This window comes from Dromiciops gliroides, chromosome 1 (assembly GCF_019393635.1).
Source record: "Dromiciops gliroides isolate mDroGli1 chromosome 1, mDroGli1.pri, whole genome shotgun sequence".
NCBI lineage: Eukaryota > Metazoa > Chordata > Mammalia > Microbiotheria > Microbiotheriidae > Dromiciops > Dromiciops gliroides.
This window is the reverse complement of record NC_057861.1, coordinates 345,563,023-345,587,075: the sequence shown is the minus strand read 5'-3', so window position 1 is coordinate 345,587,075 and position 24,053 is coordinate 345,563,023. Positions and strand designations below refer to the sequence as shown.

The 24,053-nt window shown below is 35.4% G+C and overlaps 1 protein-coding gene across 1 annotated transcript in view; it reads right to left on the bottom strand.

Moving 5' to 3' along the window:
- Positions 1-24,053, bottom strand: part of ADAMTS16 (ADAM metallopeptidase with thrombospondin type 1 motif 16) — a 240,267-nt gene that overhangs the window by 78,483 nt on the left and 137,731 nt on the right. The window contains exon 17 of the mRNA XM_043976059.1: positions 19,689-19,827. Within this exon, the coding sequence (XP_043831994.1) occupies positions 19,689-19,827 (139 nt within the window). The remainder of the gene's footprint in view (positions 1-19,688; positions 19,828-24,053) is intronic.

Here is a 24,053-nt window from a genome sequence, read left to right as displayed (position 1 = left end):
AAGGCATGTAGAGATGTTATATGCAGTACCATGTGAAAGTAATAGAGAGTATAGTTTGACTAGAACAAGGGTTATGGGAAAGGCAGTAATATCTAAGGAGGCTGGAAAGATATAATAGGGTTATGTTGTGAAAACTGCCCAACATTAAGAAGGTGGAAAACCACAGGTTTACTGGCAGAAAGGAACAGAGAAGAAAGAACCGGTTATTGACCAGTTGAATACTACTATGGGTCACCTGATGGTCAGAGATAGGAAAAAACCCAAGGAAATCTGCCCCACTTGATTATTATGGGTTCCTATTAATTTGTATATATATATATACATATATGTATAAGTTGTAAATAATTATGGGATACCATAATGTAGGTTAAAGGAGCTTAAAGATTAATAAAATATCATTCCATGTCTTTGTGCACTTTAGACCAATTAATACAAGTGTTACATAACCTGTTTCTGTGGCATTGCTAAGCCATGTAGACATTAAAGCTTGCTATGACACCTAAATAGAATTTTGAATATCTACATGACTCTCAAAATTGCCACACTTGTAGGGAGGGAGTTCCTCAAAGTTGTTAAGAGATAATTTCCAAAGAATGCAAGAGAAATGGAATCTTTGGTATGGTGGGCCACTTAGACTTGTAAAGGAGTAATAGTCTTCTGAAGGAAAGAAAAGGTACCTAAAGGTAATTATATTTTGAGATGGTGAGGAAGATGTACAAATAGAAATGTTTTGTGCTAGAATGGGGAAGAGATTAGGGGACCTGTACTGGAGTGGCTGAGTATTTTAAGTAAAGTAGAAGAGAGATCGTTATTCCTATGTATTTGCAAAAACTTTGGCTGATGTAGAGGGCAAAACATATGGAGTCTATTATACCTGTAGTCCATAATCTGCTCTGGCTTCCTATTTGCTTCCGAGTGTAGTTTAAAGTGTTGACTTTAATCTATAAAGACCTGTATGGCTTGGGACCCAGTTAACTTAGAGATTACTTTTCTCCTTACTCAAAATTGCTGTAATTAAAATCAGCTGGAGAATTCTGCTAATAGTCCCCAGACTTGGATCCTAGAGAATCATAGATGGGATGTTTTCCAGGGAACTTCCTGATCTCCAGTTCCCTCATGTGTTTAGCTGACCTTCCATGCATCATACAAGTTCTGTCTGTGGGTCTGAAAATTCCCAGTAGGGAGTCTTCTAGGTTTTAATTTAATAGGAATTTGAATTTGTAAGTTTAGTTCAATTAATATTTTTCACATGGAAAAAGACTGCCTAGGGCAACATATTCATTTTAATGAAAGCTAATAAAGCAAATACAAATTATATTAAATTATTCCATAATAAATTAAAAATAAAATAAAAATTATCCACACAGTTTTCATTGAAGGATCTTAAACATTTACCATTTATCAAGGTTTATTACATTGTTGATTAGAACTTGTAAGTTCAAACTCCCCGTTCTTTTGTCTAAACACTGTTGTGTAATTTATATATACATAGCAAAACAAATGGCACTTGCTGGGGTTTGTGTGTTGGGAGAGGGTTGAGATTAGGGAAGGTACTCATTTAGGGAAAGAGGGAAGCAGAGTTGGGGTTTTCTCAGAAGCTTTACTTCAGAAGCCTTAGTCTACATTGAAATGGTCATGTAGAGTTATTGATATCATCTATCAGGGTCAAATATTGGAATCTCTTCCTGAAGAGAATAATGATTTACCAGTGTCAGCTCACTCCAAATCCTTCCTACAATTCTGGAGGTAAAGTAAAGAGGAGGACAAAACATACCCATGGTTTGGGGGATGTCTTATTTCTACTCTGCCTCTTCCAAAGTAGGTGTGAACTTCTTTGGAGTACGGTGTGGATATAGACACACAGAATGCTAGCGCTGAAGGTCCCATCATTTTAAAGATGTGGCCAAGAGATAGCACTTCACTGTTCTAGCTTCTTTCCAAGGCTGTCAACTTCTCTAAGAATGCTAAATGTTCTAAATGTAGAGTAATACACATTTTGATCAATGATCCATGGGGAAGAATACACAAAACATATACATAGTTTGAGCTGGTTGTAAAGGAGCATATATTATATGTCAGGAAACAACCTCTTCCCCTGTCTCCCCTCACCCTCCAACTTTTTTCAAAATTGCATAATGAATTGTTATGATAGGACCACAGCTTTAGACTCTGGACTTGGAGTCAGGACAATCTAAGTTTGAATTCTACCTTGCAGACTTATTAGCTATATTACCCTGGATAAGGTACTTATCCTTTATTTACCGCAATATTATCTGCAAAATGGGGATAATAATACCTCCCCAGGTTGTTGCATCAAATGAGATAATATTTATAAAGTGCTTTATAAACCTTAAAATCCAGTTATTGTTATGAGAAATGCATTTATAATAAGTATCATGATAAATGTTATTATCTTAAAAGTAGATCAGACTAAAGACAACATTGAAAAACCCTGATCTAGAAACCAAAAAGTCTAACTTCAATCCCTGCTCTTTCACTAGCTCTCTGTGACTGTTGCTTTGCCATTTGGTAACCTTTCTTGACTATTATTTCCTACATAGTATTCCAATTCCTACATATGTAGGATTAAAAGGGAACTACTGAAATACACTTACCAAAATATTAAAAAAGCCCAATTTTATGGATTGTAGGTTAAGAATCCCAGTATTAAAAGCTCAATTAAGGGGCACCTAGGTGGTACAGTGGATAGAGCACCAGCCCTGGAGTCAGGAGTATCTGGGTTCAAATCTGGCCTCAGACACTTAACACTTACTAGCTGTGTGACTCTGGGCAAGTCACTTAACCCCAATTGCTTCACTAAAAAAAAAAGGCTCAATTAAATTCAACAAAATTTTATTTAAGTATCTCTGTAAACACTCTGAGAAGCAGCATGGTATGTAAGAAAGACCTTGCTTCTGACACATCCTGGATTGGCTGAATGAGCCTAGGAAAGACAGTTAAACTCTCAGGGCAACAGATACTTCTCTAGGACTAGAAGTTGTTGAAGAGTTGTTGTTCTGCATTCCTTCTGGGAACAAAATCACCTACGTGGGCAAAGTCAAGCAAACAGAAAAAACCCAGTATAAACTCTACTCCTAGAAGAGTCCCAAAGGTGCCTATTTGGCACCTATATCAATGCTTCATCTCAACAATTTTTTATCAGATTTTCTAGGCCATTTATGATAGATAGATAGTAGATAGATACATAATTTATGTAGCACTTATATGTCAGGCACTGTGCTAAATGCTATGAATATAAATATAAGCTAAAGAATACAGTTCCTATTCATGAAGAGCTTACATTCTACTAGAAGAAGCAAACATATTAAAAAACACTCTAAAGCGGAGGGGCTTGGGGTAGGACAAAGGTACTTATGAGGGTAACTCTACTGGGAAGGAGATGGAAAAGTCTGGACCGCTGGGAATGGATCAGGGAGAGAAATGAGCATGGATGGCCTTGGCAATAAATAAGTTAACAAGTTAGAAAAGGGAAGGGAAGAGAGTACTAAATACTGATGCAATGGTGGCAGGAAGAAGTAACAGATGAAAGTGATGAAGAGGAGTCTAGAAAATTCAAATAGAAGAACACAAAAATCCAGTGAAACCTAAGATGAGTCTTCCTGACCCCAGATGTGTCACCCTTATTCATTGGACCATTTAGTTCCTCCATAACTGTCATACTAATCTCCTAATATGTTCTTTGTGAAACACACACAGAGTTAGCACTGTAACAAAAAGTATTCAGAATTTTTGGCTTCAGCAGTCAATATATCACCCCTTCCTGTGTCAGGACATTGGAATATATAACATTTAGATCCTTCCCATCTCTAAGATCCTAATTTCATCCACTCTCTTCCATAAAGCTGCTATTTCTTTTATCCTTGAAGACAGTTACAGAAGAGTTTATGATCTGTCTTATATTGAAAATGAGTTAGGGAGGGGCAGCTAGGTGGCACAGGAGATAAAGCGCTGGTCCTAGATTCAGGAGGACCTGAGTTCAAATCCAGCCTCAGACACTTGACACTTACTAGCTGTGTGACCCTGGGCAAGTCACTTAACCCTCATTGCCCCGCAAAAACAAAGAGACAGGGAAAGTCGTGGTGTGGAAAGGATAACTGTATACACATACAGTATCACATAGAAAGTGTTGCTTGAGCTGTGTCCAAAGAAGAGAGGGATTCTATGATGTGAAGGTTAGGCTGGAGCATGTTCCAGGTATGGGGGATCGCCAGTGTAAAATCATAGGGATGGGAAATGGGGTATTGTGGATGATTAACAAAGAGAAGGCCAAAGCTAAAAATGAATCCCAGTCTCTCTCCTAAGTGACCTGTCTTTTACAATAAGCTGTTTCTCTTCATTAACTGACATGGTTCTACCCCCACCATCTCCAGAACCAATAATAACAGCCTTAGTATCTTTAGCACTTCATAATATTTGAGACACAGTTGTATTATTTCATTTAGAGAGTCCTTAGACTCTTCTCAACATAGGGTAACTGGGAAAGATATTTTTCCAATCTTCTAGTACTGAAACCTTTCTTTCTAGGCTCCAAAAGACCTCTAAGCTATTTCCCAGAAATCCATTCTGTTCTGGGATTAACCCTATTAACCTTACAGAGAGCACTGCCAACTCATGACTGTAGATCTCCAAACTCGTCAGGGTTCATTATAGAGATCAATAAACCCCCATCCTTACTGAGCCTGGAGGCCTCAGCAGTCATGTTATAGCATTTGCAAAAATATGGAAGACTCTGAAGCATTCTTCAGAAGATGTTGGATGAGTTATGGGGTCAAATCAGGTTCTGGGAGGCAGAATTGTTCACAATTTCTCCAGCCAAATTGAGTATATATCTAATAGTGGATTTGAAAAGGGATTTAGATGTTTCTTCTTCTGGCCAGTGGTCAAGTTCATCAATAAGGTTACTGAATGAGAATAAATTCATACAAATGCAAATTTAGATAGCAGTCTGTCCAAAGGCATTTTGTTTGGCCAAGGTCTATTTTAAGGTCAGATTCAGGGAGCATTGCCTGTTATAACCAATTTGATTTGACACAATGCATTCTCTTTTGTTATTGAACTGAACACATTTGAATGGATTAAGGGCAATTTACCTGGGTCCTGGCATCTTTTGAAAGTAGTGTTGTTATCCCAGTTCCATCATTTAGCTTTTGCTCTGAAGGCAGAATAATAAAGTGTCCTCAGAGGTATTGAAATCATGCTGCAGAAAACTGGCAGATGGTCTCAGAATGATCCACATTAGTAAATGGGAGAGGGAAAGAAACTAAAAGAAACTTGAAACATAAAGTAAAAATGCAAATAGAGAACAGAAACTGAGGAGAAATGCAGAGATGAATTGTTCCCATAAAGACTGGTGTGTTTAATGAGCAATGCCTTTGGAAATCAGCTCTGAGTTAGGGAAACAAAGACTATCATAAAGTGCATTTGGGATCAGTTTCAAGTAAAAGATTTTGACACTACAGTAAAGAAGAATGAGATTAACCTTACAGGATACTCAATTCAATTGTACATTAATTGCATAACCATTTCATGTAGAACATTGTGCAAGGTGCTGCGGACATAAATTTAGATAAGACACTGTTCTTCACTAACAGTGCTCATAGCCTAAAAGGGAGTTAAGTTAACAATAGAGAAAACAAATAAAATAGTACTTGATAAACATGCCACAGTAGAAGCTATTACTGTGACCTTAGAGAAATCACTAGGACTCTTTGAACCTCAGTTTGCTCATCTGTAAAATGGTTTGTGCGCATGAGTGCATTGTGTGCATGTGTGTGTATAGATCAGATTTTCTCTGAGGTGCTTCAGGCTGTAGATTTATGATTTTTTCATCCTAATGGGCAAGAAATGTATAAGAGGAAAGGTTGGGGAGGGGGTAAGCGGGAGGAAGAAGTAAAGTCATTACCAAAAAGGAAAGCAAAGATTTGTCATTTTAGCTGGGCTACAGATCGAAGATTCAGTGGGGAATTGAGAACTTTTTTTTTTAGCTTTATGTTCAATAAGAAGAAAAATCAGTGACTGAGAGTGGTTCACTTTGGCTAAATTATATATATATATATATATATATATATATATATATATATATATATATATATATTACAGGGAAGGAAATAGTAGGTGATGACTAACTAGAAAGTAGGGTAGAAATAGATTATAGAGGGTCTTGAATGACAAACAAAGAGATTTAAACTTTCTCAGAAGGACATAGGATTCCACTGACATTTTTTTTATTAGAAAAGTGACACAATAAGGTCTATATATTAAAAAAGAGATTAACTTGGAAGTATCATGAAAGTTGGGTTGGAGAAGGGACAAAATATAAGTAGGAAGCATTATAAGATATTATTTCAATAATTCATGTAACCAATATAATGCAGGCCCTTATTAAATTGATGTCACTTTGGTCAAATCACTTAATATCTCTGGATATTAATTTATAGTTCTAAAACCCGTGATTCTATGTAGAAACATAGATTTGTGAATCATCGTCAAGGGGCTGAAATTTGAAGCCATAGGATCAAGAAATTGCTGAGAAAAAGGAGGAGAGCAAGACGGCAAAGAGGAAAAGGAGGAAGAGAAAGTGGTAGAGGATGAGGATGAGGATGAGGAAAGGAGGAGGATCAAACCTTTGAGGATGAAACAATTTAAAGGAAAACAGATGACAAATCAGAAAAGTAGATAGAAGAAGAATGTTTAGGGCATTTACAGGATAACTAGGATAATATTGCATCTCTGAAGCCAAGGGAGAAGAGAATATCCTGAAGGAAGAATAAGTCAACAATATCCAATATAGCTGAGAGGTCAAGGGTGATTAGGACCAAAACAAGGTCATAGGATTTATACTGGCAATTTTATAATGGCAATTTGCAAGAGCAGCTTTAATAGAGTGGTAAGAAAAACAGACTGCAAAGAACTGAGGAGAGAGTGAATCATGAGAAAGTGAAGGCATTGGGAAAAGACTACATTTTCCCCAAAAACCTTTTGGAAGTAGAATGGAAGGGAGATGGGACAATATCTGGGTGAGGTAGAAAGACAAAGGGAAGGTTCTTCTTTATTTTTAGATTGGGGAAATAAGGGCATATTTGTCAGTGGATATGAAAGAACCACTGCATATGGAGAAGTTAACGATGCATTTGAAATATAGGATGATTGCTAGAACAAGGTCCCCTGGAGGATATGGAATCAAAGATGGTAGTTTAGTGACTAGTAGGTTTACTTTTGTTACTAGAGGAAATGACATATAAATACAGTGAGAAATTTTGAGGAATGGAGAGGAGGAGCTGAAAGTCATTCTGTCAGATGGTCTTAATCTCTATAAAGTAGGAGCCAAAGTCACCTGATATTAAGTGTGGGGTGTGAAAGGTTTAGAACATTTGTTGTGTGGAAGGAGATAAATGTGACTCTCAAAGTTGAAGCAATTAACTATTTGACAATTCTATCTATAGACTAGACCATAGCTGCTGCCAAAAGCATTTTATCATTCCTTTAAAGAATACCAACACAGTCATGTAAGTAAATCTTTCCTTGGATATAGAGACCAGTGCATATGTAATGCACGCGGTCTCATGAGATAATGTGTGATTTCTATTCCATTCTTTGTACAGAGACATTACAACAAAGAATCACTTGATACCAGACAATACCAGAGAATACTTAATATGAAATAAAAGCATAATTAGAGGTCATTTAATTAGGGGGTATTTCTTGGGGTCATGTTCCAATGCAAGACTTTACAAGGTTATATTTGAAAGGCAGCTTCCATGGCTAAATACTATTTGGAACTACAGATTTAAGTGTGCCATAGTCATAAAGGTAATGATGATGATTTGCTATTTATGCAGGACCAGGAGCATGCTGGTTGCTGTATAGATGCACAAAAGAAGAAAACCTAGTCTTCAATAAACTTAGCTTGACTTCATACCTTTAACTGAATATAAATAAATAGGAGAGAATGAACCATCCTTTTGTTCTGATCTTATGTAGTTATTAAAACATTAAGGATGCAAAGATATTTTCAACCTGGGCAGAGGAAGGTGGTGAATGATTCAGTGTTATTGAGCCGATCATTGCCCATTACCCAAACATGAACATGGTAACACAGAACCTGTACTTTTCTAACAATGAGAGCTTATTTAATAAGGTTCCTTCAGAACTCCTAAGCTTTTTGTCATTGAAAATAGCGCAGTAAAGACTGCAAGACCTTTCTTTGGTGTTATTATGGAACTGATACCTACATTGGGTGAGAGGTTGATGAAATGACTTTAAAGGTTTTTCATTCTTCTTTGATTGTACTATTTTATGAGAAACAAAATGACATAATGAGAAATAATACAAAAACAAAGGACAAAAATGTGTCAACGTGTCAATGTGATAAAATGAGATGTATATAAAACTTCCATGAAACCAAGTACTATATACATGTTTATTATTATGTAGGCTCTTATGAATAATAATTTCTATATTACTTTAAGGTTTTCAAAGTACTTTATCTTATCTACATTGTCTCATTTGATTTCCACAACAGCCTTGTAAGGTAGGTACTATAGTATAATATTATCATTTTTAGAAAAGAAAAAAGCTGACTAAAGCTAAGAAAGTTTCAATTTATTGAAGGCAAAATTAAAAATGTTATTTTTGATGCTAACACTAGCAACTCTAGTGCATTCTCTGCTCTATCTTCTATATAAGTGGTTAAAACAATTGCGTGTTTGGATACAGAAGTCCTTTCACAATTTTCGATCTATAATGATCTCCCATAGTTTAAATAGGATAACTCTGAAGACATATCTTTCAAATGAAAGGAAAAGGCTGATTAAGAAGGGGCAAGGATATTAAAGATGTTCTTGCCCTTCCCTTCCACAAACCTTAGGGAAAAGTTTTGGCTAACCACTATAGCCAAGTTGAAAATTCTGAGATAATGTTGTGAAAACAAAAATATTTCAATTTGAAAATCAGACAAATTATAGCTTAAGAAAGGCATCTGGTGCTCTGGTCAGCTTTTAAACTTGTGACATTATTTAAATGGAGATTACAAGAGCATTTTAATTTAAAGCATAATCATCATACCAGGGCATAGTGCAACCTATTGAGGAATTTTAAAACAAAACTGAAACTATGGAGTTTAATATGCATTTAAAGTTGCAAGAGAAGCATAGTAATCTAAGAGATTATTAGTCATTATTAGTTATTTAAGACAAAATGAACCAATTGAGCTCTTTAAGCAAATATTTTTTTCTAAATGTTATACACACATATATACATATGTACATACATATATGTATTTATGTGTGCATGCATGCATGCAAATTTAAGAAATCATATTTGCCCTAAGAGAAAAAAAAAGAATTTGGAAAAGGTAAAGAAGTTATTTTACCATGTTAAGAATGTTTTTACTTTATAACAAGAAATTCACTTCTCCCTTCTGATATAAATGCCTATGTATAATAATGATCTGGCAGACAGGAATGCATTTGACTTGTGTGAAACAAAGATGACAGGGAATGGATGACAGACAATAGATCTAACTTACACATTGGATTTCTTGAGACCACAAATGGCCTACTGGGAGGCTGAAAACTAACTGGGATGAATGAGCTAATGGTTTAGATGTTTGGAAAAAGCCAATATAGATTCTTCATTTCTGATATCTGGTAGATCAATCTTTTAATTTAAAAATAAAATTATTTATATATTTTGTTTTTACATCATTTTTATTTCCAGATATATCAAAAAAGAAAACAGAGAAAGGGACAGGGGTGGGAAGGATTAGGTGTAGGTGGGAGAAACTGCTCAACAGAACTAACCGTCACATCAACCAAATTTGACTATACATTTTTCTATATTTTCCATAGTGCTCCCTTTTTTGTGGGGTGATGTATTTTTTTCCTCCATATTTTAGGGCTCTACTTGATCTTTGTAATACAGTGTTGTTTCACTTGTTATTTTTTCAGTTTACCTTATTATATTCATTGTACAAAGTGTTTTCCTGGCTCTACTTACTGGCTAATATGAGCCTTCCCATGTTTTCCCGCAGGTTCACATTCACTGTTTCTAACAATGTAGTAGTATTATATGACATTCATGAATCACAATTTGTTTAATGATTCCTAGGTTGCTGGATATTTACTTTGTTCCTAGTTCTTTGCTATTATTAAAGGTGTTGATATAAATATTTCTTTCTGTCTTTGTTCTCCTTTGCCTAGTAATGAAATCTCTGGGTCATAGGATATGGACATTTTAATTAACTTCTTGGAATAATTCCAGATCACTTTCGTGAATGATTGTGTCAATTTTGATGTGTATTTTAATTTTATTGACCAATAACAGATTTAAATGAATGAATTTAACTTCTAAGACTCTATCTAAACTTTTTTTTGGTGGGGGGGGTAGGGAAATGAGGGTTAAGTGACTTGCCCAGGGTCACACAGCTAGTAAGTCTCAAGTGTCTGAGGCCAGATTTGAACTCAGGTCCTCTTGAATCCAGGGCTGGTGCTTTATCTACTGTGCCACCTAGATGCCCCCCAGACTCTATCTAATTTTTAATTTCCTCAGTGACAAAAGCATAAGCTCCATTTAAGGTACTTAGTATGACATAATATGAAAAGCATTTAAATACATGATGAAAGAGTTGGAGGGATGGGACAAAATGGAATTGGAAAAAAAAGTGGAGGAGGCAAAAGAAGAGGGATCGGCTTATCTATTTCAGCAGTTCTTGCTAAATAATCCAGGGAGATATGTTTAAGACAACAAATCAGAATATTCATTTTTCATGTAAGGAGAGAACGAAGAATTCAATGATGCTATGAAGTCTGTTACTTGGAAATCAGAGGTGAAAGGGGTAGCAGAAAACAGAAGCTAAAGGTGAGCAAAGCACATTGCTGACATAACTGATTCCACCAAATCAGTCATCTCTTCTCTATTGATTTTGTGTAAAATTCTTTTCTGGGCATGACAAAGGCAGACTAATTCAATTTTTTTCTTTTCTTTTCTTTTCTTTTCTTTTCTTTTCTTTTTTTTTTTTTTTTGCAGGGCAATGAGAATTAAGTGACTTGCCAAGGGTCACACAGCTAGTAAGTGTCAAGTGTGTGAGGCCACATTTGAACTCAGGTCCTCCTAAATCCAAGATCGGTACTTTATCCACTGTGCCACCTAACAGCCCCCCAAACTAATTCTTTAATTAAAGATATCTAGGGAAAGTGATATAAATTTTTTTTACCACAAAGTGAATAAACTATGGGCAAATTATACTTCAAATCAACAGACTAATGAAAGATATAAGAAGAAGCTGAAAAACAGGTTGTTATATTTAAATAAAAAATGATGTCAACACTTTACCTTTCAATTCAGGAATCTGGAAAAGTATTAGTATAAATCATTTATAATTATATTATCAGGGGTTAAACTGTCTAAACACATGTTATTTCCTTTACAATAATTTAGTTTTTTTTCTTTTTTGAGGTTTTCCCTTTTGTTATGAGTTGTTTTTCACAACATGACTAGTGCAGAAATATGTTTAATGTGATTATATATATAACCTATATCAGATTGTTTTCTGTCTTGGAGAGTGGGGAGGGAAGGGTGAAAAAAATTGGAACTCAAAATCTTATAAAAACAAATGTAGAAAACTATCTTTACATGTAACTAGAAAATTAAAAAAAAACACTTTTTTTTTTTGGTGACAAAATACTTTTAAGATTGAAACAAAAAGAATTCAAACAGATCGGGTTGGAGTTTCAGTCATCCCACACCGTGTGTTCTCATTATTAGCCTGTATTCTCATTTTATATTTACTTTGACTTTTGTTCGAATCTCTTTATGATCAGTGAGTTGATTCTGAAATGATTCCCTCTGTCCATTATTCCTTGTATGTGTTAACAGACAATTTTCCTCAAGTGTTTCCCATGTCCTTGGCTTTGTGATTCTCTTCTTGCAGAGTGCTCATGACACACAGACATGTGGCTTCTGAGTAGTCTATGAGTTCTGGCCTCTTTCATAACTTCATCTCAAATCATATTTTTTCAGCATAGTTTTTGTCATCATTCATTCTGTTCACTTTTGCATGGAAGCCATCAATTTTAAAAGATATTTGTCTACTGACATGTTTTTGAGATTTTTATGAAGGTCATTCTAAAATTATCTCAAACTACTCAGTCACAAATAACAAAAATAACAAACCCATACACCCATTTCTTTAACACAATTTTCCCCACTGATGTTATACAGCTGTAAATCACAAAGTACTACCATACTACAGTCTTAGAAGAATTGAAAGTATACGTCACCTCAAAGATAATAGAAAAATTCTTGATGGAGCTATTATAGCAGCATCTAACTAACCATGATTAAAACACATGATATGACACAAAAGATGTAACTAAAGACATATGTGTCAAAAAGAGGAGTTAAGCTGATCCCTTATCATGGATGAAAGTAGATGATCCAAATGATAAAATAGTTTTTCCATGATATTGTAGAACACAAGGATAGCTTCCAATATTGTGAGAGAAATCTCTAAAGATAAAGACAAGAATCATGCAGAATGCAGGGTTTGTGATCTATATTGGTGGAGGGTTTTATCCACATTTCTGTAGTCATGGAGTCATCAAAATATAAGCTAGTGGATAGCAGCAAAGCTTTATGTATTTTTTCCCATTTGATTCATCTCATAATGCTTCAAAAGCATACAAGACTATGCAAATGCCTACTTTTAGTATTATACTTCATAGAATTGAACAAATGATGACCTAATATTAGGAACAAAATTGACCTCCCCCCAACTTTTTGCACTATTTATTTCATTGAATTATTGTTTATAATTTTTTTTCAGGAATAAGACTAAAGAGTGGTACCATGGAAAGTATACTGAAGTTTTAGGTCTTAAGTTCAAGTCTTGAATCTGCCACTTTAACCTGTGTGACCTTGGACAAGACATTTTACTTCCTCAGCTATGAAATGAGTTGGGACAGGGAGGTCTTGATCATTGCTAAAGTTTCTTCTAGCTCTCAATTTATAGTTTTAAGAAAAAGGAACAAGAGGATAAGAGGGAAGGGTGGGGGAAGAGTTTGAGGGAATTATAGATAGGAAGATAGAAATATACTTGAATTTAATTTTTCTATATTATGCTTAAAGATAGTCAAAGCTACATAGTTCTGTCCTAGACTTTTTTCATAAAAGTACAAAAAAATGCCCTTTTGCATGTTCTTATATTGGAATTTTGTCCATTTTCCCACCTGTTTTCTAACTTACCTTCATTATGAAATTCCTAACATACTTCAATTTAGTTGCCTCCATTTGCTTGTTCTACTACTCATGAGAAAACAATAATTTCTATTCCCCCCAGAAAGTTTTTAGTGCCTGAGTTACAGTTCTGGCTAGTACCCAAGCTCTAAAGTTTGTGTTCTTTTAGTGTCTTAACAGGATGAAGATTTTAAAATATTTGAAGTATGTATATAGTGTGATTTTTCAGACTATGCATTGGTTCCTCCAACTTTCAGTCCTTTATGGATTCTTTTCTTCATCTCATATGTCTAGTATATATAACTGCCATAAATCTACCAACTCTTTTTTCAGTGTCTTCTATTCTAATTCATTATAACTGGACTCCTTGCACACATACATTTCTTTCCTTTCTCATACAATACTGTCAATAACCCAAACTGTATTTAATTTTATGATTATTAGTAAAATCTGCAAAATATAAAACTGAATGGAAGCCAACTCATTTATATAAATGGACATCCATTGTGGAGTTTTCACAGAGTATTTTATTATTTGAGTTTAAGATTTGCAAATATTCTCCCCACCATCACTCACTTAGCAGGTAAAGGGGAAAATGAAGAAGTAAAATGTTCTTAAAAAGGTTTAACATAGTATTTTCTTTATTTTAGTTGAGGTGAAGGTGAACCATCAATGGTAATCATGGAGAATTCTCTTCCATCTCACATGTTCTTTCTTGGCTTTCACAAGCCATTTCCCATACACCTCTGTTTGGTGGGGTTTTTTTTTTAAGTGTCTGAGGCTGGATTTGAACTCAGGTCCTCCTCACTCCAGGGCTGGTGCACTATCCACTGTGCCACCTACCTGTCCCCCCATAAACTTCTAAAAGTCAAATCAAATATATTCTCACTTTGTACCCAAAATCTATGTAGGTATATATATTGTTCTTTTGAACACAGATACAATACCATAAAGAAATCATTTATAATGAGTGGACAAAAGCCAAATACCATGCTTGTATGTCTCTTGTACACTTATTATTTTCTATTGTATATTATAGATATTTGCATCTATCTTCTCTATTAAATTCTGTTTGGTTTTTTTTGAGAGGCAATTGGGGTTAAGTGACTGTCCCAGGGTCACACAGCCAGTAAGTGTTAAGTGTCAGAGGCTGGATTTGAACTCAGGTCCTCCTGACTCCAGGGCCGGTGCTCTATCCACTGTGTCACCTAGCTGCCCCTTCTCTATTAAATTCTAAGTTCCTTGAGGGCAAATATTATTTAAAAAATTTATCTTTATTTATCTTGTTTCCTCATAATCGATCATAATTATTTATATATTGAAAGTACTAAATGTATTTTGAGGTTGTTGTGCATCAAGAATTGTTAAAGACAGGCATTTTTATTTATTTCTTCTAAAGTAGGTTTACTTGCTATCGGATCAACCTTCCTTCTTTTTCAATGAGTTTAGTACCCAACTCTCAATCTTTTTTTCTAATCCAAAATCTGCCTTCATTCCTTATTAAATATTTGCATAGGTGCTCTGGGCTCCCAGTTCATCAACATCTAACCTAAATTTCCATTCTATTTCAGTCACCCATGAGGCTTTTCATAACTTTCCCCTTAACACCAACCCACACTTTCCTACCTTTATGATCTTGAACTCTGAAAACCTCTTGTTACTAGATCCTGTTTTTATAGTGTTCTCTGTCTCATTACTCTTAAATTCATTCTTTGTTCTCACTATGATCTCTAGTCTCTCCACCTGCCCCCACCTTCTCCTTGCTTATAATCACTGTCTTCCTCTTTTAGAGTCTTGACCTTATTTAAAAGAAATTTTTTTTTTGGTGAGGCAATTGGGGTTAAATGACTTTCCCTGGGTCACACAGCTAGTAAGTGTTAAGTGTCTGAGGCCGGATTTGAACTCAGGTCCTCCTGACTCCAGGGCTGGTGCTCTATCCACTATGCCATCTAGCTGCCCCTTGACTTTATTTTTTTAACCAATTCAACTGTTCTACCTAATTTCCATTGACCATTATCTTTTTCCTAATCACGCATTGCCTAATCCCAATGTTAGATGATCCCTCCCATTTATCCCCTAAACTCTTCACCCCCTAAGGCTGAATGATTCTAGAAGAATTTGAGAAACCATGATAGTTTTGGACAATACAAATTTATGGTAAGGAGCTGTTAGGTGACATAGTAGATACAATTCTGGGCTTGGAATCAGAAAACCCAGAATCTGAATTCTGCTTAGATATGTGACTATGGGCATGTCAGTTAACTACTTTCAGCCTCAGTTTCCTCTTCTGTAAAAATAGGGATAATTACATCACTTATCTCACAGGATTTTTGAGGATTAAGTGATAGATATGTTGTGTTTTGCAAACCTTAAAGCATTATATAAATATTATTATTATTGTTGTTTTTGTTGTTATTATTATTATTATCTGTGCCCTCACTGATGTACAATTCTTTTATTCCTTATTATTCAATCACAGTTTCTATAGTAGCTGATCTTTCCCTCTCAATCTGTCTCTCTCACAAACTTTTCTATCACTTCAATTACCCAGATCCATAACTTCAGTCATCTTTATCTTTTCCTTGGAAGGTCTTCCTCTCAGACCTTGTAATTCCTTTCCTTTGTAATACAGATATAAGATTAACTCATATAGCTAAGATTCACAAAGCCACTCCTGTTCCTCAGCTTCTCATTCTTGTTTCAAGATATTTCATATTATTTTCATTCATTCATTTATTCTATAATTCAGTTAAATTGACTTATCAGGTCATCCCTGAACTCAGCATTTCATCACCTGTTTCTATTTTGGGAGCAGGTTGTCCCTTCTTGCTTGAAATTTACTCCATTCCTAGGCCCACCTCTAATAATTCTCAGCTTCTTATGAAATTCAGCTCTGGTGCCAACTGCTCTACAAAGTCTTTTATAATTTTCCCTGTTTTTTGGCATAGAGTGCTTTTGAGAGCTGATTGTTAAATATTTAGTGTAAACATTTATATCTCAGAAATCAGCAATCACTATGAATCAGATTTATTTGGTTGATTGTTTAGACTAAAGAAAGTAATAATACTTAAGATTAAGCTTAAAATTTTGTTTCCATACTTTTTTTTCTGAAGATATTAGTTATCAAACATTTACCAGTCCATCATCCTGGTTTGCTCTATAAACCTTGCTTGAGCTGAGCAAGAGTGAAGAGAAGGCAAAGACACATCATACTAAAGGTATTATAATAATAGTAATAACAACAACTGGCATTTATGTAATACTTTAAGATTTCAAAGTGCTTTTATATCCATTATCTCACTGTTACCTCACAATATCATGCTTTTTTCCATTCTTAAGTTTGGGAACTATTTTGTTTTTGTCTTTGTGTACTCATTATCTAGCACAGTACACAGTAGGTACTTAATAAATGCCTACTGAACTTGAAAACTAATGCTATGAGTAGAAATTAAACCACATTAGTGTTGTGTAATGAAAGAGATTGTCTTTTACAATTTGGGGATAAAATGTCCATTAAGTTGAATTACTCTATTTTTTAGAGTAATGGGAAAATTGGCTTTACCTGTTTATATTGCCTTATTTTTCTCTTGGTTGTGAGAATGGGAAAATAGCCAAGAGATTAGGCAGGAATGTGAATGGAATACCCAAAAGTCCCAGCAGTAATCAGGAGGCCTCCTGGTTTACTAAGAGTAAGTCTGGGATTGTGGAACAGGCAAATGAGCTCAATGCAGAATACTCAGATGGACATAATTCTGAATCAATAGGGGATTCTCTGAACAAGAAAGATACCATTTTCCTTTGGGGGTCATAATGGAGTAAACTACACATGGGGTATTGGCTCCCAGCCCATAAGTAAATAATGTTGGCCATTGTTTCAGTCAAGAAAAATTTTAGAGAGCTAAAACAGACTAACAAGTTGTGGACTATCCTTAGGCTATATAAAATTATTTTCTCCATATTTCTAATTACTTTCCACCATATATTTTTATTTATTTAGCCCACAGGATAATTCTAATTTATATTCTTTTCTCCTTTAAAAATACTTTGCTTTAAAATGAAGATGACATAGGTCATCTTGGGAAAGAGGGAAAATGTGTGAGCCTAAGGCAACAAGTAAGTGTGGCAAAGTCAAAAGGAAAAGAGAGAGGCAATTGGGGTTCAGGTATAGTCACTCTATGGACTCAGAGAGCCACAGAAGGTCTCAGTGTCTGAGCTGGGATTTTCAGATGAATGAGGTTTAGAAAGTAGAGAAAGGTGAATGACTAGGTCGAAAAAGAATGGCTCATTTACAAGGAGGATCTGGCAGTCTGGAGAATTGACTACACATCAGCAAATCTCAAAGCCAAGGGCCAGATCCTGCACAACTGAAAACTCATGAATTAAATTTATCACCAGTTGGGTCCTTCATGGGCCATATCCAGTGGAGTTTCAATATTGAGGTACCTATAACAAATGTTAGAACAGAGGTTCTTGTCAAAGATAATATTAATGAAGCACTGATGTATTATTGCTCTTATGGTTCCAGAGGGTCAGTGGTATTTTGAGGTTTTTGAGATGAAGTATTTTCCCCAATTCCAATAGCAGCCACAGAATAAATGCTCGTCCAGTCAGAGTGGGAATTGTGATAGTCATTTAGAGAACTATGGTGTCTAATGGGCAATTTCAATGAGTCTACAATCCAGGTAATCAATGAGTATCCTTTCTGGAGTTCAACATAGCCACCTTAGTAGTTATTCACGTTACTCCTGTGTTTGGCAGCTACATGAAACAAATGGATGTCCTGGCTGGTGTCCATGTCTGTCTTAGTCAGGTTTGTTAAACAACTCTGACCACTAATATCCAGAGAACTTCTGTGCTACATCTGCACAGAAAAAGGATTGTCCTCAGCTACCTCCTTTCCTCTCTCTCCTCCTCTTCCTTCCCCTCTTCTTAGTTGATTAAAGAGTGAAGAGCAAAGTGGGAGACAACTACTTATTGACCTCAGAGTTGAATTATGATATACCTCAAGGTTAGCTGCAGAAACCAAAATATACATGTTTTAATTAGCCACTTTAACAATACCCTGGGGTCTTTCCCTTAACCTCTACCTCCTATCTCATCTCTATCTTTTAATGTACAATTGGTTGTCAGATACCAAAATTAAGGTATGGCTGAGAGAGACTTAGGATGGGGGATAGTAAGCATATGTATAACTAAATCTAATTCTATCTGTTTCCAAAAGGCAAGTCAGTGACTATTAGATTATTTCTTAGTATTAGTATTATTTATTGTACTTCTGTTTTTCCCCTTCCATCCTTCAAAAAGATTGCACATAATAATTAAAGGGGTTTCATGCAATAAGTACAAACTATACTATTTATATGATAGATTTTTCATTAAGTTTTATGAGCGCAGAATCCTAGGCATTCAGTCATTCCTTCTCAGTCACAAAACCTAGGTGAAATTGGTAATATAACTCAGTGCTCCAGCATCCACCCATATTTTGCTAATTCAGACTTGGAAGATAACATATATTTCATAGCTTTCGAAATTCATAGAGATGAACTTTGCCTTATTTTTGGGAAATTGACAAAATAAGTATATAGGTTCTTCCCAACTTTAATATGGTGACTTTATACGATTGCAAAGAGTAAATCAATGTCTGTTTCTCTCACTCTTTTTTGCTTGCTTTTTACACTTTGCTAGATGGATTCACTTTTCTTTAATAAGTCTCTATTTAGGGAACTTTCCTTAAGCAGCACAAAGTGTTTAAATTACCGTCCATTAATCCCACATCATAACAGCATATTCCATAAACAGGAAAGGTAACTGGTGGACACAGGCATTATATACCTGTCTTTCCAGGATGATTACGCATTACACATGCTCATGCATTCTATATACCAGCTAAACTAGCTGACATCCTATTCCTCTTGTGGGATTTTTCAACATTTGCCTCTGTACCTTTGAGCAGGATGGTCCTTATGGTTGAAATGTTCTCTTTTCACTTCTGGCTCTTAGAACCTTTAGCTTGTCAAGGGCTCAGATACAACCAAAGCCTTTTCTGATATCTCTATTTCTAGGTATTTTCCCTACTCATGAGATTATTTAATATTTCTTTTCATATGTTTTCTGTGTATATGTCATTTTCCTCTATAGAAGGTAAGCTCCTTTAAAACTGACACTAATTTATTTTTGTCATTTTATTCTTTTTTTTTTTTTTTTTTAGTGAGGCAATTGGGGTTAAGTGACTTATCCAGGATCACACAGCTAGTAAGTGTTAAGTGTCTGAGGCCGGATTTGAACTCAGGTACTCCTGAATCCAGGGCCGGTGCTTTATCCACTGCGCCACCTAGTCGCCCCCATTTTATTCTTAGAGATGAGTACAGGGTCTGGTAAATAATAGGTTCTCAATAAATACATATATTTATACAGTGGTGTCACAACTGCTTTACCTCCACCACAGGTAGCTGAACATTCAGAACGGATGATGGCCCATGTATAGTTGTGCTTTGATCCAGATTTCCTTTCATTTTCCAATTTAGGTATAGAATATTCCCAGCCAATTCCTGGGTTTCGACCTTGAAATAGAAGCTAAAACAGCCACAGCAACAACAAAACAAGGAAAGAGAGAAGTAAATTAATTCAGGTGCATTAAATATATACAACATAATTTAAAAATAAAACGATGACATTGCCTAGGATGAATAAAAACACATTTCTAATATTTCTCCCAATAAAATAAGTATACTACCTAAAAAATTCTTTTCCTGTCTATCTAGACCACTAACTCTAGTAAAGGGCAGACTTTGGACATGCTATGATTCTTTTCATTCAGGGTTTGTTATCCTTTCACTTGCCCCAAAACTTAAAAAGACAAAGTCTCTTCAATGTAGTTATTTATCAATTTCCTTCAGTATTTTTTCCTGCCCTTTTAGGCTTTTTTTTTTTTGGCATGGCAATGAGGGTTAAGTGACTTGCCCAGAGTCACACAGCTAGTAAATGTCAAGTGTCTGAAGCCAGATTTGAACTCAGGTCCTCCTGAATCCAGGGTGGGTGCTTTTTCCACTGCATCACCTATCTGCCCCTTTTTAGGCTTTTCTTTATTCAAAATCTCACACCTGCTGTGATAGACAAATATGATGAAATTATCCCTTTTTCCTGAGATGCCCAATGACTCTGACTATGAGATAAAGCAGAGCTCTCTAGGGAGAGGAAAACAAATGCAGGAAGGCTCTGCCTTATTTAATCATGCTTACTAACATGTTTACTCATACCTGGACAAGGGAGGAGATTGTCACATAACATATAAACTGAGTATACACAGGTAGTCTCTATCCATATTTCTTAGCCTTTAAAAATTCTACAGCCCTCTTGAAGCAGATTCTCATCCACAAAAATCTGGGAACTTCACCTTCCAATCTAGGGTTCAGTTTCCTGCTTATGGAACTCTTCCCAGGTTGTTTCATATAACTTGAACGAGTTTCATATGACCATATCCATCTTCCTTCCCAATATACCACATTTTTTTCTTGAATGTGCTGTTCAAGGCTTACTACCTGCAAGAGACTTTCCTTTCATAATATCATCCATCCTTTATCCCACCAGAATATCATTCTTGCCCCCTTGATCTCCTCAATGTACTTTTGAAATAGCTCATTTCATTTACATATTGATGTTAACTGCATCTTTATCTGCCTCATCTTCCATATTAGACTGGAGAAACACATACTTTATTAGAAAAAAAGAAAAAGAAAATGATTTAGTAGAATGAAAGATAAACAGCATTGCATGCTAGGCAGGTATACACCTGCAGAGAAATCCCTAAACTTCATAGTTTATGGTTTTATCTCTATAAAGTAGAATGTTTATGCATAGAAGTTTAATGCAGAGCATTTGGATGAAGGTAAAAGAAGGAAACAAAAATCATGTAACCTTTGGAGAATACTATAGCCTGCCTGGCCAGGATGATGCTTTACAAATAGAGATTATTAGACTGACACAGAGGCAAGATAGAGTAGTGAGTGGCCATCTGTTTCAACTCTCACTCTGTCAAGGCAGAGGACCCGATAAATTCTTGAATTACCTTGTTAACAATTTCATGTCTCAGAAGGCAGAGAAAGCAAAAAAGGGAAACTGCTACTCTGGATTTACTAACAAGGAAAAGCAAGTTGGTTATATGAAAGTGGCAGAAACCATGGGGGGAAATGACCATGTATCATGGAATTTGTCCATAAAAAGGAAGGAAACACTTGAGTATGATTTCAAGCAGATTTCAAAAAGTCCAGATGTGGTCCAGCTTCATGCCAAAGACAGATACTTCAGAAGGAACTATGGGTCAAAAGGAATGGGAAGTTTTGAATATCCAATTCAGTGTAAACAACCACAAATTAACCTAATAAGAGTAAAAGTATAGGCAATACCAGCTGAATTTAAAAGAATGAAAACAAAAAGTCAGTAGGATGGTGATATAATAAGTATAATATAAAAAATAGCATAGACCTATGAAAATAGAGTCAGGAAGATTAGCAGAAAATGAAATGTGGCTTGTGAACAGTATTGAATACAACTAGTATAAAACTTTTAAAGGCATATTTGGAGCTACAAGTTGAATAAGGAAAGAGGAAAAGCCCATTGCTAAGGCAAGAATCCCAAAATGATAGAATCTCATTGTTGGAAAGGTAATCTACTCCAGTTTGTATACCATAGCTGACAAGTGGGTCATCTAGTTTTTTTTTTTTTTTCCCAGCACAAGGAAACTCATTATTTCCCCAATGTTTTCTATGACTCTTTTAGAGGGTTACCAAGGCTGCTCATTCTGCTTTTGCCTCTTTTACCAATGGTTCCAACTTCTATTTATTTGGACCAAGAAGAATAATTCTAGTTCCTCTTCCACAAATATATGAAAAAAAGTTGTCAAATCGCCCTTAGGTCTTCCAAAGCTAAATGTTCCTAGTTCCTTTAAATAATATTTACATAGCATAATTTTGAGGTCCTTCACTATTCTAGGTGCCAGAAAGTAAGATAATGCATCATATGAAGTATGACCAGAGTGGTGTAGAGTGTGACTGTCAGTTCCCTCATCCTGGGCACTAGCCTTCTGTAAATGCAGCCTAATATTTTAATTTGAATACTGTATCACACTGTTGACTCATCCTCGGTTTGTCATTCCCTAAAACCCCCAGATTATTTTAAGACAAACTGCATTCTAGTCACACACTACCCTCATCATATTTGTTTAAGATTTTATATTTATCTCTATTAAATTTTATCTTCTAAGACTGAACCTAATTTTTTAGCTTGTCAAGATATTTTTTAGATCTTGGACTAGTCATTGAATGTGCTAGCTTTTCCTCCCAATTTCTACAAATCTGATAATCATGTCATTTACTCCTTTAGTTAGGTATGTATATAAGTACATAAATACATAGATATGTATATGATTTCATGATCATTCATCACAATTTCTTTATGTTTTCAGCCAGGAGTGTGCTGGAGCTAATTTTAATTGACTTGCTTGAGAGAACTGATGGTTATTTTTTCCAGTGTGAATAGTTGTTCCTCAGAAATCACTAAAATTGGGGCTTTATTTATTATTCTGTGGAATGTCTAGACTTATGAAAGTGTTAATAATGCAGATTAAAATTAAGAGTGCATATGCATAATTTGTTTTTCCTGGAGATCCTGCAAACATTTAAACATTTACCTGTACACTCTTATTTCCAGCCTTTTTTTTTTTTTTTTAGTAAGAAGGTCAATGTAGTTGTGGTTCAGTTACTTCAATAGTGTGTCAGCTCACTGATAACTGGACAAGGATCACAATTAAAAGTACTAATAATTAAATCATTGTTTGACAACTGCATGATTCTTAACAATTTCTATCACCTTTTCTATGACATCATCAATTTGAAAGCAGATTCTACAGGAGTGAGGATTATTTCTCTGTGTAAGAGAGTGTAATTATATTTGATAAGAATGATTTAGATGATCTGGGGTGTATAGGGGAAACTGGTATCGTTATATCTACTCTCGCCAAATAATTAGATGGTATGCTTGGGCCACTCAGCCTTACCTTCTGCCCCACTATGATTTTCTTTAAATCCTTGGGCATTAGCCATATGACCTGTTGCTGCACTCTCAGTTCTGAATTTTGTAATTTTCCTTGATGCTGCACCCTAAGGACCACTGAGTCTTTTAATCACCCTCATAACTGAACCTTTCTATAGACAGATAGATAGAGGTATATTTATAGGTATAGATATATAGATATAGATATAGATATAGGTATAGAGTTTCCCCTAACTAGAAAGCGAGCCTGACAATACAAACTTTCTTGCCTTTCTATTTACAACCTAGCCTTTAACATGGTATTTGGAACATAGTACTGCTTAATAGGGGGCAGTTAGGTGGCAGAGTGGATAGATTGCAGGGATGGAAGTTAGGAAGACTCATCACCCTGAGTTCAAATATGGCTCAGGCACTTACTAGCTTTGTGACCCTGGTCAAGTCACTTAGCCCTGTTTGCTTCAGCTTCCTCATTTGTAAAATGAGCTGGAGAAGGAAATAATAAACTATTCTAGTATCTTTGTCAAGAAAACTCCATATGGGGTCACAAATAGCTGGATGTTCCTGAAAATAACTGAACAAGTGTTTAATGGATGGTTTTACATTCCATTGCCATGGCCAAAATATTTAATCACCATGTGGTTCAACCTTCTATGGTAGAACCATTCTATTCATTTCACAACCTTTCCAAAGTAGTAGAATCTTTTAGAGTAATTATTCCTCTGTGTTGTGATCCAGCATCAGAAAAGAACCTA